Here is a 16131-nt window from a genome sequence, read left to right on the forward strand (position 1 = left end):
TTAGAACTCTGGGTCGGCCAAAGCTGTCTTCCCAGGTAAATGGTACATGTATTACCGCCCACATCTGCTAATGCAACTCCATTTATCATCTGACTCCTAGGAGGGAAGAGTTGCATGTGATGATCAGCCTCATCAATTGTCTTAGTCCTCAGGGTTAATATTTTTTCCCTTCCTTCTACACTTTTGACTTTTTCTTTTTTAAAGATTTATCTATTTATTTGAGACAGCGAGTGAGCGCATGGGTGGAGGGGAGAGGGAGAAGCAGGCTCCTCACTGAGCAGAGAGTGGATGCAGGACTTGATCACAGGACCCTGAGACTACCACCTGAACCAAAGGCAGAAGCTTAACCAACTGAACTACCCAGGCACCCCTGTTTTGACTTTCTATCTATATTGTATGTATCTTGTGTGACAAGCCATCTCAAATGCTCTCTAAAAGATAGTAAGTATACCAACAGACTTTCTTAAAACCACTTTTGCAATCTTATCTCCTAACATGCACCTATCTCTACCTGTTCCAAATGAAAAGCATTCATTTGGTAGATGAGGAAACTGAGATACAGAACCTCACTTGCTTAAGGTAGCACCCATTTAGTTGACTTCCTGACACCTAGATTAAACCTTGAATCAAACCAACACGTCCTATTAACTTCACAGTACTGTGGTAGACCCTGGGGCATACAAAACTAAGTTACAATTATCGTTGAAGAATCTCAGTCTTTGCTCTTAAATGATAGACATCTACTCTGCCCCCAAAGTGAACAAAATTTCACCAGTTACACTGGAATCTGATCTAAGGACCATCAAGGTCACCCTAAAGTGACCTATAGCCTGACTGGCACCTCACTTTCTGAGGGGCCCTGGGGCTTGGAATGATCTAAGGATTACTTAGTCTATAGCCACACTGGAATCCTCACAGGGTAAGGCCGGCACCATCTGAAGAGGTCTTTTTCTTATATCACTCAGAACACACCACACTGCATTTTTTCTCTTTTCTCAAGCTTTCTCACATTATCCACACATGGCAGAGGTACAAAAGTTACTTAAGTCATAAGGTCCAATTCAGTTCTGAAAAAACGGATCACCTAGAACTTGCTATGTGACCTTGACCAGTCCTCAGTCAACTCATTAACTAAATAAATGCCTTTTATCATCACCAGGGGAAGGGTAATTAGTCATCATAAATCACTTTAATACAAAGTGCTGTGTAAATGCTAAACAAACCTCAGGCAGAGCAGGATTAATAAGAAACACGGGGGTACATTTACCAACAAATGGAAACTTATAATAGGGTCTTCCCACATTCCTGGCAGAGACTGCTCATTTCAGCTAATGCAATGAGTCTTTAAAATCATTAGCATTTGGCTTGACAATAGTATACATGAACAATATTCCTCCTGGAAAAAAAAGAGGAAAAGGAATATTTATTCTTAGTAGATGGTCCTACAGACTTCTCAATTACTAGTTAGCTAGGTGGGCAATTAATATTTGAATACCTACTACACGCTAGGTATAAAGCTAGGCACAATACATACACGGGTGAACAAGAGTCCCTGCCTTTATGTAGTTTACAATCTACAATACAAACTTTGCCTTACTAATAAGTAGCACTTGCAAGAATACGGTCTTACTAAAATTAAGGCACGTAAGAATAAAGATGCTTAATCCCTGAAGCTATTAGACAAAAGAGGATAGGCTAATGGGGAGAGAAGAGTTCAGGGAATTAGGGTACCAGGACCTTCCTCTAACTCATTGTAGGTATTACCCTTAAGCATTCTTAGAAAGGCTGTGCCTGTGATTCCAAATAGTGCAGATTACAGTTACTGCCCCAACAAAGCAGTCAACTGAACTGAAAGTGCTAAAAATAAGTTAATCAGACTCCACAGAATCAAAAGATCTTCTACTACCTTTTAAAGGCATTCTACTGGTACATTTCTCAATTTTGTGGGAAAAAAGAGCTACAGCACACAATGGCGACCTGTCTTTTCAATCTTGCGTTTGATTTCTGGAGTGGTAGATTAATCTACTTTAAAAACAAAGTCATCCCTCCCACTATGACAGCTTAACTAAATCAGGTGTAGGAGCCTCAAGGACTGTAACTATTCCTGCAAACCTTGTATGCAGCTTACACAAGCACTGCATCCCATCAAACACTGCAGGCAGAGGCAGCCTTGAAACACTGTCTTTACAGAAGGGAAATATTTATCCAGCTTCTCACTGGTTTCAGAAAGGTCACCTCTCTGCAAAGATTCTCCAGTCTACTGTTAACTGGGTGCCAGGTATGTGGAAAGTCAAGATGCGGTTGACAGCAAATGCTTACAAAGCACTTGGGATCCCAATTCCACCGTTCAGAGAGCTAGTTAGGCTAAAATCTCCAAAGGTTGCTATTTAATCTTTCACGACAAGAGAATTGGTAGGGTGTCCTTTGAGCTCATCCCGCAGCACAATAGACTAAACTTGTTCTGTCTCAGTTAAGTGCGGTAAAGAATGAGCAATCCTTCCTTACCACCCACCCCTCCAACCCACCCAAGCTCCTTTCTCAAGGGATGCCTAAGTGATCTATTCACATGACTACGATCAACCTGTATCCAAGACAGGGTCTGCTGTCACCAACCTCCAAACGTTAATATCTTACATATGTCGAAGCAACTGGACGAGCGTAGAAGGTGAAAATCATACTTTCCTTTTCAATCTCATATTGCCCTCGCTGCTTTCACCTGTATAAAAGAGCTAGCTCCACGTATTTTTTCCTCTTGCCTCCAAGCTAGCACGCAGTTGCTGGATAAACCAGCCACTGCTCCCAAAGATTTGCCCAAAGCAGCTCTGCCAGACTTACCCACTCACCTGAGGGGTGATTTTCTGTACAGCGCCATCCCCTGGGGCTGGTCACAAGGGTGGACTGAGCTGGCTCACCACGGACCCCCCCCAACCACCCCCCACCCCCGTCTTCGAAAGCCCCTTCATCCAGAAAAAGTCAGCCGCAAATTTAAGGCCCGGCCCTTTCAGATTTCAGAAAGATACCGGAGGGCTAGGGCCAAGGGACAAAGGAAAGTGAGGTCAGGGGCGGCCTTTCCAGCTCGGGATAGGCCTGGGGTCACTCACCCGCCACCCCTCACACCACCTCGGTCGTCCCGGACTACCTCAGACCTGGCCCCTTAAGTCCCGAACTAGCCGAAGCCCGGGCCCTGGGCTAGCTCGCGCCCCTTCCGCGAGGCCCCATCCCAGGCCCCCGCCGCCACCCAGAGCCCCCGCACCTTCTTGGGCGCCTTGGTGACGGTGGCCATGAAGGAGTACTTCTCAGCGTCCTCAATCTCCTTGGCCTGCTTCAGCTCCTCCCCGACCCCGGGCAGCGGCATCGCGTCAGGCATCGACATCCCCCGGCCGGCCCGGCCCGCGGCTGACCCGCCGCCCCCGCCTCTTTCCCTCACCCGCGCCCGCCCGCCCGCGCGGCACCCTCAGACACGCGTTCGCCCACCCTCCCGCAGAGCCCGCGTGGAGCTGCGTCCGATGCTAAGGTGCTGTGGCCAGCGTCTCGTCCGCTCGGCAGTCTAAACCAGCCAGACAGGGACGGCGGCTACAGGATCACCAAGAGCAGCAGCTCCGAGGTCCGACCGGCCCGCGCCGCCACCTCCGCTGCACGCAAACACGCACGCAAACTAAGGGTAGAGGGCGGTGACGCCACGTCAAGTACTGGCAGCTTCGAGTGGGGCGGGGTCAGGGGAAGAGGCGGGGAGAAACGGCGCCCTGCCGTGACGTCGCCACGCTGGAGCGGGCTGCAGAAGCCACGCCTTCTTCTTCCCCGCCTCGCTGGTTCCCAGAGTGAGCTGGATACCTTCCGACGCCAGGTGGCGGCATCAGCCCTGTGAGCGGCGCGTGGTTTCCTCAAGGACGCCTCGGAACTCGGCGTGGGGGAGAAGGGGTTTCTTTGGGCTGTGGAGTTCCCCCACCAAGACCTCAGAGGGCCATAAGGCTGACGTTTGGAAGCAAAAACCGGAGTCCTACGTGACACATTCTACAGCCAGTACCAGGAAATATGCGGGGACCCAGACGATCCATTCACTGCCCCAGACCCTTTGGACCAGCAGCCCCTTCCCCTTGTGCTCACCCCGTAAGGGTCAGCAGAACAGACTCACAGCACGCTGGTTTCTGTACAACCTTTTGTGACCTCCACCACCGTCTCCGCTAGGTCTTGCTTGTTTAAAAGACCTTCAGGCCGCAGAGCTAGTGTTATCTGGCCATTGGGATGGGGTTAATGGGTAGGGAGTGCGGAGAAGGAGGGGGAATTGGGGGTGGTAGAGAGAAGTCCTGCCCTGAATGAGTTTCCTGCTCTCCCCCAAGCATGGACTCTGCCAGCTCCCAGTGGCACCTGGGGCATTCTCTTACTGGTCCCTACAATGTGCTCTAGGTTAAGGGCCTGGATAGTAGAGGTATTTGTGATACATTTTATGTTTTGCAAGACAGTCCAGCTGCAGAGGCAAAGCCTATTTGGAACCTAATGCCAGCTGAGGTAGCATGTCCTTTGAGATTTAAAGGACACTGGCTGAGTGCCATGTCCTGTGGAAAGTCCAGTGCCCTTCCCGGGATTTCTGTGAATTACTGAGTCTGTGTGTGGGGTTGGGGGAATGACTTAGATATTCATGGTTATCTCTGGCTCTAGATTTCTGCCTCATCTGAAGTTTTATTCACTGTTCTGGTGGTGGTGGTTGTTTCTTTAGTTCTGCTGTCAATTCAAATATGGAACGCAGCCCCTTCTTTCAACCCCCACGCCTATTCCAAAACAACGGCAAAAATAATGCTGTAACATGTAGCAGAACTTTTAATGAAGGTTTGTGGGCCACAGGGGAGAGATTACATCACACAGCAAACAATTTAAAATCACATTTCTGAAATGTTCTGCAAAGTTATTTTGGCTATCTTGTCACCTGGGGTTTCTCATGGGCCATACCACCCCACAAAGTTCCCCTAGCCCAGTGCTGTCTAATGTGGCTTTCTCCATTACTCCCTTTCAGTTTTATTTTATTTAAATTCAATTAATTAGCATATAGTGTATTATCCATTTCAAAAGTAGAGATCAATAATTTATCAATCCATATAACACCCAGTGCATGTTACACCATGTGTCCTCCTTAATATCCAATCACCCAGTTACCCCATCCATTACTCTCTTTCTATCCTTCCACCTCCCTCTCTCTTCCTTGATTGACTCTGAGAAGCCAGATTCCTCTCTACCTTGATGAGTAATTCAGGTCCTCCCAGTACCCTTGTCTCAAATTCCTCATGCCCAGCCAAGCCCACCTTCTTATACCCAGAAGCCCATCAGGTCTTTGACAGGCTCAACTCTTTCAAGAAAGAAGCTGTGGTTTGAAATGACATCTTTTCCACTGGTTTGTATTCAAGATTGGGGAGAGTATGAAATACATGCCTCTGGGGCCCTAGAGTCTTAGTCAGAGAAGCCCATGTTCCAACCACCCCACCCCAGGGGGCCGTCTGAATCGGGCTACGAAAGTGCCCGAAAGGCTGCATGCTTCCGCAGGTCCTCATCTTCACTGTTAGAATTCTCTCATCTGCCCACTCTTTCAAGCCCCCAACTTCCCTCTGGCAGTATTCCTTTATCAGAAGGGACAGAGAGCAAGGGGACCAGAATAGCAGATTCGTCCACAAGGGGGCCAGACTGGTACCTTCCTCTTTATCTCTCATCTAGAGCCAGGAGCCTTACTTGCACACCCTGGAGTCTTTGGACCTACAGCCTAAAGTCGCTTGTTTCCTGTGGGTTTGCCCACACTGTTGTCAGAGTCCAGGGATCAGAGGTGCCTGCTCAGAGAACAGAGGCAGAGCCAGTTGGAACAGAGGTGAAAACGCCACATCCCTATAATAGGAAAACATGTGACTTAGGATAGCTTATTACTTATTAAAACAACAACTACAACAACAAAAACCAAAAAACAAAAAAAAAAAAGAAAAGAAAAGAAAAGAAAAAAGAAAAACAAAAAAACATAGATGTGTCTGTCCTTTGGATCTGATTTTTAAAACCCATTGTCTGAGAACTTTGTCTCTGCAAGCCCAAATTCTGCCATGGATGTTAGCAATCAGACGGAGACTCTTAGAAATGTAAGATCCCGTCTCTCAGACTCCCCCTGAATCAAAGTAACAGGTTTTCCCTAACCCTTTGCTCACAGAACTGGCCTCCGCTGCTGCTGAAGATGTTGAAGACAGAGCTGTACCTTTGCACCTTGAACCAGGACGGAGACCGGCAGGCCTGACTCTGCCTACCTGAGTGCCTGGCCAAAGGGGAGGCTGGGGAGGTCAACCAAGGGGATCTGGGTGCCTAGACTGTAAGGCAGGAGGGACAGTACTCCCTGCCCTGGAAAAGGCAGCAGGCCTATGTGGTTCATGTCGGGCTGGAGCCCAGGACCTTCCTGGAAATCAGCCTGCTGCTAAGGACATGGTGGGCTGGTATTGTCCCCACCATGTGCAGGCTGGAGCCCGAAGAACTTGCCCAGCCTGGAAGTGTAATGACCTAATATGGGTGAGAACTATGGCATGCCGTCCCTCTCCCTCCTAGGTGGCCCCACTTGGCCCCGCTAAGGGGGTTGCCGCTAATGGATTACAAGAAATGACCTGTCCTCAGTCATCCTACCCCAAAGAGCATAATCTTAACAGATGAGAACAACTACCAGGGGCCCACGTTTGAGGGCCCCCCAAAACAGGTGCCTCTGTTGTGTGTGGTGAATGGAAGATACCAACGAGCCTCAGGGTCAGAAGTGACCCTGTTCTAGAAAGGGGTAGCCTGAGGGTAGAGATGAACTGGGAGATGCCATCACCAGAAATGTGCCTGCCCTGGAGTATCACACCTGGACTTGGTCTTGTTAATCAAATTCACTCTTCTTCCTACCCCCAAACTTACCTTCCACATTCATTCTTTTTTTTTTTTTTTAATTCATAAAATGTACATCGAATGCTGGAGATGTGCTAGGAGCACCACTAGACATTGGAGCTACAGAGACAAAAGTAGTACTGATCTCTACTGGGGGACAGAGGGTGGGGGATTCAGGGGTGGGGAGAGGGTGGGGAAAGGTTTCGTAAGAGGCAGCGGCTCCTTGAGCAGTCCCTTAGCCTATAAGCAGCTGGGCCTGGTAGGGAAGGGATAGCATGAGAAAAGGCAGGGCAATGAAATAACGTGATGTATTGCAGGTACTGTCAATAATGCGGTGCAGGTGGGGCCTGGGGTGCAAAATGGAGCAGAGTGAGAGCGGAAGGTGGAGCCAGATCCTTCAGATCCTGGCAAGCCGTGGGTGGGTGGGTGGTGGTGACATCCACCAGGATGGGGAACATGGGAGGAGAAGCAAATCTGGGCGGAGGGGCTGCTGAGATAAGGAGTCAGCTTCAGACCTGTCTGAGTTTGGTATGTCTGCAGAGCGCACTGTCCCCGAGTCCTGGGAGAGCCTAGGTTGGTACCTTTCATATCTGCTGGCTTCTAGCCTGCTGGCTTCTAGCAGGGCTGGCACCTCACAGAGCAAGGCTGACCTCCCCCTGGAGGCCTTTGGGCGTCCTTTTAGCTCTCTGAAATGAAAGGTGCAGAAAAATTGCAAGAGAGCTTGGATGACCACAGAAGCAAGGGAGCAAGGCTCAGTGGCTCTACGTTCGTCCGATGGATCATATCCCGTCTTCCTTCTGTCCCAGGGCCTCCCTGTTGCACAACTCCGGGAGGCAGCATGAACATTGATGTGAAAGGGGCTCCTGAAGCAGGACTCCAGATTGCTGATCTGACGTCTTGGCCCTGAGGGACCCCAGAGGCGAGGCTCCGAGCTCCACCTCTGCTTCTCGGGACACTGGCTTCGCAGGCCACTTCCACTTATACAACCCATGTCCAGTATCCCCCGCCTCCCACTCTGTAACTCTAGACCTTTCTTTCCTTCTTCTTCTTCTTCTTCTCCTTCTTCTTCTTTTTTAAAGATTATTTATTTATTTGATGGAGAGAGACACAGTGAGAGAAGGAACACAGGAGGGGGAGTGGGAGAGGGAGAAGCAGGAAGCCTAATTCGAGGCTCGATCCCAGGATCCTGGGATAATGATGTGAGCCAAAGGCAGATGCTTAACGACTGAACCACCCAGGTGCCCCCCTCTAACCCTGCGAAGACAAAAATCTCTTCCCATCTCTCTAACTTCGCTTCTGGTTCTTGGCCATTTGCAGAAGCTGAGATTTACATACCTGTGATCCATAGGTGCGTGTCGCTTTGTGTTCTGCTTTGATCAGATTACAATATTTCGAAAACACATTACCACATACAGAGATTGCTTACATGCTTGTCCTTGTCAGTGTTTCCCAAGCACTCCTTTGTCTTGCCGTAAAAGTTGGCTTTGTTGTGCTCCCAGGGCTAGGCCCTGGTTTCCAGCTTACTGCCATCTGAATAAAGTGTCTGTAGAGTGGCTAGGCTTTCAAACAAAACAGACAAGTTTGGGTCACAGCACCCAGGTCCTGCCAGAGAGAAGGAGCAAAAATATAAACTGGAAGGCCAATTGTCCTGGCCATACATAGAAACTTGGGGGAAGGCACCTTTCGGACATAGGGGATGGGAGGCCCAACGCTCGCAACTTGTAATGGCTGACACACAGAGGGGGACTGCGTGGCGTAGAGGGAAGCCGGGCATCTGGACAGATGGCGAGGTGGCCTCTCCAGTCTTGACTTTGCTACCAACTTGGCTGCTGGAATCCTGGGCCTTTCTGGGCCTCCATTTCTTCATGCAAAACAAGGGGATAGCTCTCCATCTGGGGACTGGGATGATCCAATCTCATAAATAATAAATATCCAAGAGCTTTGAGTAAGTTACAAGGATTGTGCAAATGTAAGTTACCAAAATGCGGCTCCAGCTGAAAATCGGGAGGGGAAGGTGTTATTGGCAAGAATTAGGAATTCTCTCGGTGTACCGCTTCCCAGAATGAGGAGCGGCCACAGCAACCTGCTTGTCAGTGCTGGTGCTGAGTCCTTGTTTACACAGGGATCATACTTCCTTGAGAAGAGAGGCTGGAGCCGTCCCAGCCAGGAGCCGCTGCCACCTCCCCGGCCCAGCCTGGCCTTGGTCTGGCTACTGTGTATCCAGCAGCCCCTCCAGACTTCCTCAAATGCTTTCTTTCTTCTGGGTTGGACCAGAGAGTCTGATGTGACTTTCTTCAGTTTTCGTTTTCCAAAGCTGCAGCCCATAAAGCTAAGGCTGAGCAAGCCTCCAGTCATTGTAAACAATGTTCAAGGAATCTGTTTTGCTGGTTCTTTGTGCTACTTTGTGTACTTTCTTGTGCCTGTGAGTGTGTAATTATGAAACTGGCCGTAGGCATCAGCCTGTGTCCAGGTCTCTGCCAGTCTGTTATTTATTAAGTCCAGGCTTTTTGTCAGGGGTTGGGCTGGATGCCAGGGAGCCTGCAGTCACCAAGACAGACAGTTCCTGGCCTCATGGGGCTTAGAGTCATTAGTGGAACTTGGTCACAAAATCTGTCCCCCCGCCAACAATATCTTTTCAGAGTGGGGCCCTCCTCCTTCCTCTATCCATGTACCTCACCATGCAAAGTCCTTCTGAGAAGTAAACTGCATTTACCATGCCAGACCTCAGGGTAGGGAGGAGCACGGCCATTCATCTCCAGAGTCTGCATCGACATACCCACCCTTGGCTTTATCCTGAGTCTCAGAAGTTTCTAGAATGTCTCTCCCTGGCAGATATCCTTTCCCAAGACAATGGAGAGTGGGCTGGTTGGGTGGAGGCACTGGTTTCCTAGGATCAGGGACTGCATTGCCTTTCTCTGCCTCTCACCAGCATTGGCTCCCCACCTGCCGCCAGCCACCTGCCCCTAGGGCTGAAAATGGTCTTGGATTTGGGAGAGACAAGCAGATGGCCAGGTTGATGAGATATGCTGTTGGGGACTCAGAGAGGGATTTGCCTTGGCTGGAAGAGCACTGGGACAGGATGCAGTAGGAAAGCCAGAAGCTTCTTGAAGTCTCTGGTGGCTGGGATCCTACCCCCTTTGCCCCAGAGGTCCTGCCCCAAGGTTGGTTTGTTGGAGCTGGAGGAGTATGGTCAGCGGTCGGTGTGGAGGCTGCTGCTGGGTGGGAGCCTGCCTTCTTCACCCTCTCTGGTGTGCAGGGCGGGCCCCATTGCATCACCCTTGGAGCCTCTGCTCCTGGCTTTGCAGCCAGCTGGGCCCCTGGAGGAGGGACTCTCCCTGTTTTTCAACAAACTATTAACCATTTCACCCTCCCAGGCCTTCCTATAGCTGACCTAGATTTGCAGCGCTGCCCCTGACACCCACCTGTCTTGCTCCTGCAAACCTGCTTTCTGTTCCATGGTGCGCAGGAGTTCTGCCTAGGTGTCCATCTGAGGGCTGAAGGCTGGCTTCACTTTAGGCATGGCAAGCCCGGGCTCTTCCCCAGGAGAAGAGTTAACCTCCCTCGTCCCCACCCTCAGCCTCTGTCCCATACTGCAGCAGTGAGGAAAGGCTCCTCGGCCTCTCCCATGAGCTCATGCCACTTCCACCCTCCAAACAGAGCCTGGACAAAGGGTCAACACAACGTTTTCGACCCAAAGCCACAGTGGGACCCAAGTGGAGACCAGGAGCTTGGACATTACCCTCTCCCACAGCCCCTCCAACAATTGCCAGCAGACCTGCTTGGGCCCTGGCCCATACTTCCCCAACTCCAGGGACCCAGGGAAGGGGTGGGCAGGGCTAGGATCCTAGGGGGCCCACAGGAGTCCGATGGAAGTCTCTAGTACACAGTGTTTCCCTGTGCCCTGCTTGGGTGGCAGGGAGAGATGGGAGGCAGAGAGGCTCTTCCAGGCAGTGAAGCCCAGGCCACATTCCCGCTCAGGCCTTTTATCTCGCAGCCCCAGCATTCCCCTCATCACCCCACCCATTCCAGCGCCTGAAATAGCCTGAAACTTGAGCCAAGCCTAGGCCCAGGTCCCAATTTTAGTTCCACAAACATCTGGCTGCGCCTTAACGTGTAGCATCCTGGGCTGGGTCCTGTGGGGGCCACCAAGAGGAGTGAGGCCCAGCCCCTGCCCTCAGGGAGCTTGCAAAATGTACCCTAATGACTGTGATCACAGGCATACGATTCCACAGGAAGAAGAAAGAAGGAGGGTTTCCTAGGGTGAGTGGGCTAGTGGAGAGTCTTTTTTGTTGAGTTTCAAAGGGCTAGTGGGATTTCCACAGGCAGGAGTGAGGGCCACCCATTCTGGGGGAACAGCAAGAGCAAGACCACAGACGTGTAAAACTCAAAGAGTTTATTCTGGAACATGGTCCATAATCTAGTTTGACTGGAGCACGTGGGAGGATACAGAGATGCTTACGGTATCCATGAATATGTCATTTACTTTACTGTGGGTTGTCTCGACTTCCTACAGCCTGATGGTTCCAAGAGGGAAGGACTTAGAGGTCTACAGAAGTTTACAGACCAGAAAATGGAGACACAGAGAGCTCAAGAAACTTGCTCAGTGTTATAAAGCACAGTAGCAACAGAGTGAGGACTGGAATCAGGTTCCGCTACTCTGGTCCATCTCTGCCCAGTTTGGTCTCTTAATCCAAGGGAGCTGGCCAGCCCAGCAGACCTTGCCCCACTTTCCAAGCCAAGAGATGTTTGAAATCAACAGCCAGCAATCAAGGATGAACACAGATTTTGCCACGCAGATGTTCCTCATATTGTCATTCATAAGTCAGAAAAGGAATAACTCCATGACACTTGATGGGGAAGAAATGCCAGTATTTTTATTTTGTCATGTTTATTTAAATATGACCATAAGCCCCATCCACAGTTGGTAAGAAGTTTAAAATCATCATTAGGTCCTCATCCCCTGGCCTAGTGGATTAAATACAAAAGCAAAACCAAAACCCCACAAAAAAACAAAAATCCCCAAACAAGCAAACAAAGGGCTTGATCTTATAAAAGTGAGGCAGCTGGTCCTTATTCAGGGGAAATGGCCACAGTAACATCTGCTCCTTGTACTACATGCTGAACGCTGGTCCTTCCCATCTGTGAGTATTGCTTCCTCCTCATAGCTGTCCCATACCGGGTTCTGCCACCCCGTGGGGCGGAGGAGGTGTTGGTGGGAGCGAGGTCAGGGGATGTGTGTTCCAGCTGGATCTCAACATCTGCCTCTTGTGGCCACTTGCGATCCTGCACCTTCTTCTCAGGTACTGGAAGTCACTGCTCCACAGGTAAGGCTCCTGTTCCCCGCCTTGGAAAACCAGCTCTAATCCCCTTTGACCTCCAGGACTGGAAGCTCTCCCCACTCTCCTGGGAGGATGTGGGGAAAATACTTCACATTCTTTCCTGAAGAGTCCACAGCCAAGAAAACCACATATAGCTGATTTCTCAATCACGTTATTCCACCACATTAAATGTTCAATTAATCATCCTCTCTCACGTCCAATAGCAAAAGAAAAATATAGCCACAGTCCACCAAAACTGTGGTCAAGGCCATATCATGCAAGAATGCTTAATGACCTGGAAAGAGGCTCATGATAAAAATACTAGATGAAAAAGGCAGCTCTTTAAAACGGCATTACAGCACTGTGTACGGAAAGACTCCGTTTTCTACCTATGAATGGGGAAAACTCAGCTCCTGCCCCCCCGTGTGTCTCTTCTGTGTGTCTTCACTACTTTTAGACAGAACACCTCACTTCTGGTCTCCCAATATGAAGAAGTTTTCCCCCAGAACAAGCAATTCTCTGCGACACCAGCTGAGTTCCCACAATTCAACTGCATTCCTACGTCATCTATCAGAGACAGAGTCAGATGCCATAGGTGCCGGGCTCAGTCCCACAACACGGACACCCTCAACCCCAGTCCCACTCCAGACACCAGTTGCATGCTCAGGCTGCCACTCGTGTTTCTGAGCAGCCAGCTGTAGATCAGATGCCAATGACCCCTCCTTGGGTTTGATTACTTTGCTAGAGCTGCTCACGGAATTCAGGACTTAAATTTGCCAGTTTCTTATATAAAGGATATGATAAGGGATGAACACCCAGATGGGAGAGATACCCAGGGACGCAGAGCAACCACTTTCTCCACACCTCCATATGGTCCTCAACCTGAAAGCTTTCTGAGCCCGTACCTGTGAGAATTTGATGGACTTAGTATCACGCAGGTATGATTTCAGCCATTCCTTCTCGAAGAGTCTGAAAATTCTGAGCTTCAAATCATGGCTTCCTCTTGCCAGTGACCAGCCCCCACCAGAAGCCCACCAATAGTCCCCTCACTGGAATGAGAGATGCCCCTGGGGCTCTTATCAGATGGGAAATCACAATGGTTTAAGAGCCAGGAATGGGGGACACAGACCAATACATATTTTCCATTATCTCCCAAGTACGAACCGACTTTCTGATAAATGTAAAATCACTTATTTATACAAAGCAAAAAGAACTGAAAAGATAAACACCAAAATGCTATTTCTCTCTGAGAAATAGAAGTGGTCATTTCTATTTTCTCATTTGTACATATTTTCATTTTCTAAAAATGTGATAGTAAGTGCATATTACCTTTGGTGAGCGATCTGAACAAAAATGTAATTTTAGGGGTGCCTGGGTGGCTCTGGGTTAGGGCCTCTGCCTTCGGCTCAGGTCATGATCCTGGAGTCCTGGGATCAAGCCCTGCATCAGGCTCTCTGCTCAGCAGGGAGCCTGCTTCCTCCTCTCTCTCTCTGCCTGCCTCTCTGTCTACTTGTGATCTGTCTGTCAAATAAATAAAATCTTTAAAAAATGCAATTTTAAATTATAAAAGTAATGTATACTTGTGAAAACAAATCTAAGCCAACAGATGTATTGTGCGACAAAAGCAAAAATCTTCTTTCCCTGGGCATGCACATATTCCAGGCTTAGAGTGGGGAACCTCACTTCCACAGAATATTTTTCGTATTTTCATAGGTGGGATTTTTTATTACATAAATAAGGCTATTCATTTTACTGTATAGCCCCTCATGTAGACAGTTACCTAGTAAAATAGAGATTACAAGGAGACCTACCTTGCTGAGGATTTTGTCACAATGAGTTCATACATGTAAAAGGCTTTGAGCTTTGCTTGCTGCATAAAAAGCATTACCTAAATTTTAACCATTTTAATGTATTTGTTGTTTAATTTTATGGACACCCTATTTTATGGACATCCCTCCACATAAACTTAATATTTCAGAAAACATTTAGAATGGTGCTTTTCCCAAATTAAACAAAACATTGGCATGTGGGTGGCTCAGTCAGTGAAGCATCAGCTTTTGGCTCAGGTCGTGATCCCAGGGTCCTTGGATGGAGCCCCACATTGGGCTCCCTGCTCAGCAGGGAGTTTGCTTCTCCCTCTCCCTTTGCCACCCCCACCCCCAGCCCCCACAGCTTGCACTCTTGTTCCTCTCTCTGTCTCTCTCTCAAATAAATAAAATTTAAAATATTAAATTAAATGGAAAAAAAAACCCAAGTAAATAGCTGGTTTCTCATCTGCTCTGTTCATCACCTGGCAAGGGGCTGCAAAATGGAAAGTTCCCCCTTTATCTGCTTTCACACTGATGACCTGGCTGGCCTTGACCTGAATGATCATGAGCCCCAGATGGGCAATCTAGCCAGCCAAATGCATGCTATCTAGAGGCTTGGGGTTATTTGAATGATTTGTCCCTTTCTGGAGAAAAGGAAGCAGAAATACCCTAAGCCCTCTGGAAATCAGTATACAGATCTTCCACTTATGATGGGGTCACATCTCAATAAACCTGTAATAAGTTGTTTACGTTGAAAATGCTTTTAAGACAATTAAACCACTGAATATCATAGCATAGTGGAGTCTCCCTTAAACGTGCTCAGAACACTTACATTAGCCTGAAGTTGGGCAAAATCATCTAACATAAGCCTGTTTCATTGTAAAGTGTCAAATGTCTCACGTAATTCATTGAATATGGGTACAGAATGGTTGTATGTGTATGGGTTGTTTACCCTTCCTGATCACATGGCTGGCCAAGAGCCATGGCTGGATCCCAAGGCCCAGCATCTGGAGAGAAGTTCGGAGGGTGTCTAGATAGCCCCAGAAAAGACCAAAACTCAAAATTCAAAGTACGGTTTCTATTGAGTGTATTTGCTTTTGCACCATGGTAAAGCTGAAAGGTTGTTAAGTGGAACCGTACAATCAGGGAGTGTGTAGCTGTGAATCGCCCAGAGGCCTGGGCTTACCTGGCCGGGAGATTTTGTGCAGTTCCAGGGGTGACTGCAAAACAGAAGAGGAAGAGAGATCAGGTTGACAGGGCAGCTGTGGGAAATTGTAAAAACATTTGTTATATCAATCATTGAAGACATGTCAGCAGAGAAGACTAGTTTTAGTAATTGGCAAGGAGATATTGAGATTACAGAAGTCAGTTATCACTGTAGCCAACATGACTACCATCTGTATTTTGGATCCAGGAGCAAAACATACAAGAAATTATATCCAATTCACAGCATGGCAAATGGCATTGGTTCAGAATCCAGGAACTGTGTTTCATAGGATGTTTGTAGAATCCTCATCATTTCTTAGGTTCAGTCTTTTTTAAAATAAAGGGTTGGTCTATTAATGGAATAGCATTTTACCCAAACCAGAAAAAGACATCACAAGAACAGAAAATTAAAAACAAATAATTCTCATGAACATAGATACAAATCCTCAGCAGGGTATTAGAAAATCAAATCCAACAATACAATAAAAAGGGAATAATACACCAGGCCCAAATGGGGTTTATCCAAGAAGTGCAAGGAATTGTTCCTTATTTGAAAGCTAATCAATGTAATTCCCACATTTACCATTTAAAGAAAAAAAAAAATGATTACAGCTATTGATGCATAAAAAAAACCTGGCAAAATTCACATCTATTTCTGATTTTAGAAAAAAGAAATAAAAGTCATATGGATTGGAAGGAAGAAATAAAACTGTCTCGGTTTTCATATAACCCCATAGAATTCATATACACACACGAAACATTACCTAGCACTGAGTTTAGCAAGATTGCAAAAGGTAAGATCCATATAAATCAATCAAAATCAATCCATACAAATCAATCAAAATCAATCCCATATCTATATACGAACAATAAAAATTGGAAACTAAATTCAAAAAACCAATATCACTGCAATAGCTAAGAAAATC

General features: G+C 47.9%; 1 protein-coding gene across 2 annotated transcripts in view; it reads right to left on the reverse strand.

Annotated features, from left to right (window-relative positions):
• Window positions 1–3704, reverse strand: part of AHCYL1 (adenosylhomocysteinase like 1) — a gene marked incomplete at its 3' end in the record, with an annotated part of 38631 nt that extends 34927 nt beyond the window's left edge. Inside the window, exon 1 of one of the 2 annotated variants that reach the window (XM_082687936.1) lies at window positions 3254–3704. In XM_082687936.1, coding sequence (XP_082544062.1) covers window positions 3254–3373 — 120 coding nt within the window. In that variant the 5' untranslated portion in view covers window positions 3374–3704. The remainder of the gene's footprint in view (window positions 1–3253) is intronic. The other variant, XM_082687935.1, reaches the window with a different exon arrangement.
• Between the last annotated feature and the right edge of the window lie 12427 nt (window positions 3705–16131).

This window comes from Mustela nivalis, assembly GCF_964662115.1.
Source record: "Mustela nivalis genome assembly, chromosome: 10".
In the NCBI taxonomy this organism is placed as follows: Eukaryota; Metazoa; Chordata; class Mammalia; order Carnivora; family Mustelidae; genus Mustela; species Mustela nivalis.